This window comes from Austrofundulus limnaeus, unplaced genomic scaffold (genome assembly GCF_001266775.1).
Source record: "Austrofundulus limnaeus strain Quisiro unplaced genomic scaffold, Austrofundulus_limnaeus-1.0 Scaffold218, whole genome shotgun sequence".
Lineage (NCBI taxonomy): Eukaryota > Metazoa > Chordata > Actinopteri > Cyprinodontiformes > Rivulidae > Austrofundulus > Austrofundulus limnaeus.
This window is the reverse complement of record NW_013952620.1, coordinates 233,707-240,835: the sequence shown is the minus strand read 5'-3', so window position 1 is coordinate 240,835 and position 7,129 is coordinate 233,707. Positions and strand designations below refer to the sequence as shown.

General features: G+C 40.0%; 1 protein-coding gene across 1 annotated transcript in view; it reads right to left on the bottom strand.

The window, feature by feature from the left end:
* Positions 1–7,129, bottom strand: part of LOC106525216 (formin-binding protein 1) — a gene marked incomplete at its 3' end in the record, with an annotated part of 80,400 nt that overhangs the window by 8,830 nt on the left and 64,441 nt on the right. The window contains 2 exon segments of the mRNA XM_014019368.1: positions 5,210–5,368; positions 6,652–6,843. Coding sequence (XP_013874822.1) covers positions 5,210–5,368; positions 6,652–6,843 — 351 coding nt within the window.

Here is a 7,129-nt window from a genome sequence, read left to right as displayed (position 1 = left end):
TTGACTGACCTTTGTATTTGTTCAAATAATTGTTTGTATTTGTTCAAATAATTGTTATGGGCAGGTTACAATATAAAAATGTTTGTCATAATCATGACGATACGCATCACAGATTTATAATCAGATATACGGTACTGGGTTGGTCATTTTCCACCAGGAACACAAAAGTAGTTAATGAGGAATGAACACAACAGGAGGGTTAAAGTTGATTTGCTTCAAGAGGATAAAGTTACATTATGAATACAAAGAGCACAGCTGAGAACAGGTTAACAACCACTGGCTGTTTGAGCTGCAGCAGATGACTGATAATCCTGTTAGAGGCTCAGGGTCACTGATCGAGTCATCAACCTGGTCTGGTCTGTTACAGTCCTAACCAACATCCAGACCAACACATCATCATCTGTCCACAGATTTTTAACATACAGAAATAACTCTTTTTGTAGAAGAATAAAAATCAAAAACATCCACAATTTTGCATTAAAGACTGAATTAACTGTGCAGAGATATGGAATGAGTCAAACACAAACCCCACAAAAAAGCTCATAAGCTGAATTCATTTAACTTAGATAGTGGATAATAAATAAACCATGTTGCTTTTTTTGTTGTTGTTTTTTTTCATGAGAACCTTGGTAACAACATAACATGTCAGTATTAGAACTGATCCACCAGCAGCTGAACATCTCTTCATTTGCTGTTTGTTTTGTTTTTTCCCTCTTTATTTCTGTAAAACCTAATTCTACATCAGTTTGTCTCTTCATCTATCAGTTGTTAGTAACATCAGTGGGACAACTATAGTGGTTTATTTCATATTTGACAGAAACACAGTTATGAATCCTATGCTTCAGCTCCAATAACATGTGGCGCATCACAAGGCTCTGTTCTCTTCCCCATACATATGTTGCCTTTAGGGCCCTTGCTTAATGGATATAACATTTTGTTTCACTGCTTTGCAAAAGATAATCCGATTTAATAATTCCCAAAAATAAAAACTAAGCCTTTTGAAACTTTAAACTGAATCATATTCGGGAATTAATGAGATTTATTTTCTTGATTTGAACAAAAACAAATAATCCATTCGTCTACGATGACGGATTTAGTTGAGAATCCAGAATACCAGATTTTAGATAATGTTAAAACTTTTGGTGTAAATTTCAGCAAGACTTATTTTCTTACTAAAATTTAAAAATGTTACAAATGCTTGTATTTGAAGAGAATTAAAATAATGTAATTGTTTTCTAAGAACAGAGTCGTCCCTTTGTCGTCTGCAAGCGGAACCCGATGCCGCCACTCAACGTTTAACAGGAACAAGAAAGCAGAACAGTGTTGGCTTTACTTCACTGGCTTCCTGTCCCTTTAAGATTTTATTGTTTTTTAACAATGTGCATGTGTATTATTTGCAGTACTTTTTACGTCATATGTTCTCAGATCCAAACAAAGAAGTGGAAGTGACTCCTTATTGTTGCTGCCATGAAAGGCCAGCTATCACGGAATCTCCTGTTTTGTTTGTATGTCAGACTGTTAGCAAAATATCTCATGAGATATCTGTAACTTCTGCAAGGTAACCTGATAAAAGGTGGTTTTCAAACTCAGCAAAACCCAAAAATGTTCATAACTGTGGCAAATATGCAGGTTTTGAGCTAAATCTTGGCGTGATAGTACCTGGTTTCTTCCACCAGGACACACAGAGATACACAGGTATATTATGGTTCTTACAGACGGTATGGGACAGCAGCACACAGAAAGCCCAGCAGGGGTGAATTCTCCAACACTGAGCCCAGATCCAAAGTGTGACTAACACCTCACCCAATTATACATATAGGACGACTCCGGGGTGGGATGAAAATCTCACCCTCTCATGCACAATTTCCCACATCCTCAGGTGCTTGAGACACTTTGTGAATTGACCCCCTTAGAGACGAAGAGCAGGGTGGCGGGGCCTGAAACAGCTGCAGGACACGGAAAAAACCTCAAGCTGATACATGTGATGAAGGATGAAGTCATCTCCGATCATTCGTCTCGATTCCACAACCACATGATCGACACGGAGCCAGACACTAGCCTCCTTTGTGAGGATGTTTTAATCAGAACTGCACACAAACTGAACGCATCGTCAACGAAGAGGCTACTGCCTGTTCTTAACTTTACAAATCACACACATCCTGTTTCCATTCCCTCTTCACGCAACACACACACACACAGGTGTGATACTCACTGTCTCCCATCACACACACACTTACGACATATTGTCGAGCTTCGAAAGCATATGTGGGTTGACCCAGAGTCCTCTTCATGAGCTCTCTGTGATAAATGAGGGAGCGCGGGGATTGTTGCTGCGGCCGTCGGCGAAGAGGATAAAACTCAGTCAGTGCGAGCTCAGAAACAAGCTAAATGTTTCTCCCTAAACACAGAGGCTTTCTCCTCCATCCTCAACACACACACACACACTCACAGCATCACAAACACATACAAGAATACAGTGATAGAAAATGGAGTTTAACTAACACGTAGCTCAAAAGGCTCTCCTGCAGGTGCATGTCTGCATCGAGCACGTTTGCACCATGCACAACTCTTATCTCTGTCTTTGCAGGAGTTGGCAAACAAAGAATTTCATTCATTTTTTTTCTGGGAGTAAACACAAAAAAACATTAATAAAGAGTTTTATTCTTCTCTTGAGAGTGCAGCAAACAAACGTTTTACAGTTAGATAATCTAATTCTTTCAGAGGAATATATTATTTGTATGATGTGACATGTACAAGAATGCAGCACACTTACTGTATTTATTCATGTATAATACTAGAAATTTAACCCTAAAAATAATCCATAAAGTAGGGGGGGTCGTATTATACACGTGTTTTTGGTGATTAGATTTGTTATGCTTTTTAAGCTCAAAAATGATGATCGTATTATACTTGAGATCGTATTATATATGAATAAATACGGTATGTTCAGGCCAGTTTCACTTAAATCAGCATCCACAAATGATCAGATTTTTTCTTCACTGTAGGTGAAGGACACTTAGGAGTCTGTTTGGATCTAAATTTATATTTTATAGAATTTATTTTCTGTTCCTAATCTTGTTTAACCCTTTCTTTGGGTCAAAAGGACCCGCAATGCCCTGAAGGGTCATTTTGACCCAAGGGCAGCAGGAGTGTTAAAAAAAAGTCAGATATTTCGCAGAAAAGTAAAAAGTCATTAAGTTTTTGACCTGAACTGTGTTATCGTGTGAATAAAATCTAAAATAAACCAACTGTAATGTAAAAACTGATGTTAAACCCAACAGCAGAGAACATCACCAGACATTTAAAGACCTTCCATTAGATTTTGGTGGGGATCATCAGAGGGCCCTACCCTTGATGGGGCCCAACCCTGATAAAATGTGTCTCCTAGATAGAGTGAATTTAATTGTGGTTGGATGAGAAGTATAAATATATACCATTCTGACACCGTATTACTTTGTACACAACCCATCACAGCTGCACGCTGTTAGAAAAAATATTTTTTGAGAAGTCACCTCCCAATAAATGTCATTTTGGAAAATCTAACTGCTCACTTTTACTCAGTACTTTTACTTTTAATAGCTAAGTAGATTTTCTGTCAGAAATTTACTTTTGATAAGTAAGTACAAAAAATATCAGACACATTAAGACTTTTACTCAAGTAATATTTTTAGAGAAGACTTTAACTTTTACCAAAGTATTTTTATGAAAAGATACTTGTACTTTTACTCAAGNGTACTTTTACTTTTAATACTTTTGTCAGAAATTTACTTTTGATACTTAAGTACAAAAAAATTCCGACATCTTTAAGACTTTTACTCAAGTAATATTTTTAGAGAAGACTTTAACTTTTACCAAAGTATTTTTATGAAAAGATACTTGTACTTTTACTCAAGTATCACTTTGAGGTACTTTATACAACACTGTGGCTGAATGATTGTATTGTGAATCACACTTGGCTATATAAGTTCAGGTCATTGAGCATTCTCTAGTCTCTTTGATATCGTTTCTAACCTTAGTGTTACCTGCTGTAACATCACGGTCAAACTTTAGTCCTTTTACAGTCTGTGCAGCTGAAAACAATGTTAGTGATTTATCATCGAACGCTGCTTTTAATATCTTTTAGAAAGTTGTTGCAGAACTTCCGCTTTCAGAAACGTGGTTGTTCTGTGCAGCAGCAGAACAAAAACAACTCTGCACACTTCCCTCTTTTCTGCACTCCCTACAATCATTTCCTCTGCAGTCAACTCACACACACGCAGTTGATTCGTTAAAAAAAATTTTTTTTTGTTCTGTTGCTCTTTTAGGCATCATGTTAGCCCCCCGGATCATACGTGGGTTTTCAGAACAAGGCTGTGCTGCTCTTTTGAATCATAAAACTACAATAGTTAGCCCGGAAGGAACACAGAGACTGACCGCCCATTCCGGAGGTCACAGAGAGCTGGGAGAAGGGTGGGGCCGCATGACGGGAAAGTATGACCTTCCCCAGCGACTGTCAACCAGCCCCTCTACTGCAACCCAAACTGGGAGCTAAAAACAGGAACTGGTGATGACATGAAGCAGGACACTGTGCTGATGCTGATAAAAGTAGCCTCCAAAAGGCCATCGAAACGTGCTCCCCTGGGCCTTTTCCCACCAGATCCGTCACTTGACTCATATCACGAGGTTGTGATCTTTTTCTTTGTGCTCTTTATCTTAAAACTGCATGCAACAAAACCAGAGCTGACATAATCTGTCTCTAGCAGAGAGGAGGAGCACAGGAAGCGACTGCGGGCTCCATGCTGCTGCTCAGGTGTTGTTGTTTTTTTTGTCAAAGAGAGGGAAGGTGGGTGAAAAAAGGGGTATTCATCATGCGCACAGTTACAAACGAAGGGACACCATGAAGAGACAGAGTCAGATGAGTGACGTAGATTCGTAGAAGCACAGAGGCTGAACTGTATGAGTGGAGTTTTACCAAAGAAAATCATTTCAAACTTTTTATTTTAGCCTTTCTGAGAAACTAACGTGCAAATTATAGCTGTTTTATTTGACTACAAGCTAAATTAACATGATGCCTTTAAAGACATTCGGATTCTGTCGTTTTTGTTGTTTCACTCATACAGTGCAGCAGGTGCAAAGCTCAGGTACAGGTACACACATACAAAACACACACACACACACATACACTCATCAACACATGCACAAAGCTGGCTGGACACACACACACACTTACCCCTCGCCTCAGGCTCCGGAGACACTGCATTTTGGGTTTGGAGGCCATGAAGTCGTTGAGGCGGTGGGAGAGGGGCTCCTTGTGCTGCTTGGGAGACTGGGGGTCATTGGGAACAGCAGAGGGTGAGGGCAAGGACGAGGCTGGGGGGGCAGGTGGGGGCTGATGGGGGGATGTTAACAAGGACATAAGCTACCAGTATGAGAGGGAGCCGAGAAGAAGGACGAAAAACACAGAAGAAGAAGAAGAAAGGGGCGAGAATCCAAAGAAAATAAAAAAGACAAAGGAGAAAAAGGAGGAGGGAACAAAAATGAAATAAATAAGCCTCCTACAAATATTAAAAAAATAAACACACAACAGAAAACACAAAACGAACATAAAAGACAATCAACGGAATGCCAAACCTAGTGTATGAGTACTGTTTGTTGTGAAGAGGGGAAAATACTGTTAAACATATAAAACAAAATAGCGTTAAAAAAATTAAAGAACCACAGTGAGAAGGAAGCACCAAACGTGTTAAAGCCAACAGCAGAGCGGTGGAGTCAAAGCGCATGCCGGATTCAGTTTTACTGATCTTTTTTCTCTCAACTAAGACGATAAATTCACCAGATCCCTGCAGATAGTCTGAGGTCATCAGCAGACAGGTCTAACTGCTTCTCACTGCTCCTAAAGCCTCAGAAACACCCAACAACTAGGAGGTGACAGAATGAAGCAGTGATGAGTTCTAGAATACCACACAATGAACATGCATGGACAGGTGGGTCACACACCTGGATTTTCAGAGGAAAAAAGACAGAAACTCCAGTTCTGCTTGCATTGTTAGCATCGCATGCTTTCTTCTCTGTGAGCGTCTAACCTTTATTGTTAGTTTAGTTCTGTTGCTGCTAAAGTTTCTCATCTACATCTACACACTCATTATAATCAGCACACACACACACACGCATTTTCTCATCTAATTCAACAGCACCACAAGCCCATTACACAGCCAGAGATCAGTTTGTTCAGAGATCAGGAACCAGCTCCAGGCCGATCACCGCTCAGTGGGAAAAAAAATCGACAAAAGAGGTGTGTTACTTCAGATCCGACAGCCACGTGACTCCGCCCACACAGTGAAGGGAGGATACATTAGTGTCTGTTACAGAGGAGGGGCTCCAGAATCAGTGCAGGTGATTGCAGGTGGGGGGGAGGAAACGGGTGGCAAATAATAACAACAAAGATGGCAACACTAGAAAACTAACAAATTTCTTCAGTTTAACAGAAGTAGAAAAAAATGAGTAAATCAAACATGATGAAAAACACAAATCTAACATTATTATTATTTTATGATGTATAATAATGTTTTAGATCCTTCCTGTAGGAGCACGGTGGCCTCCGTGTGAGTGGGAAACACTAACACCAGCGCAACTAAATCAAACTCTAGCTCGGTGTTCGTCCATGTGTGTTACCTTGTTCTTGTTCTTGATGAAAGGCCACAGTTTGCCTTTGCTCTTGCCAGCAGGTTTCTCTTTGCCCTCTCTAGAGTTGGACAAGCTGGTCTCAGACACCGTCCTCTTCATGGCCTGACCGTAGTCCTCAAACTCCACGTCGCCTGGGGGCTCAAAGCCGGACTTGTAGGACTCCACCACCTGCTTCGAGTCCTTTTGAGAGACAACGGGTACAGCAGTTAGCCCGAGTCATGCTGCATACATACAACATACTGTAATTATAAGAGAATTTCTCTAGATATGTCACAGAGAAGCTGGAAAATGTTTTGAATGATTTATTGTGATTTATTTTATCTTTTAGATCACCTGACGTCACGGCCCTCTCAGCTTCAATGCCATGATTATTCCAAACAAAAAAAGAAGCTGCGGGAGGCAACAGCTGGTTTGTTTCTTGAACGTACTTCCCACTTGATTGTTTGAAAAAATATATCACTTATTT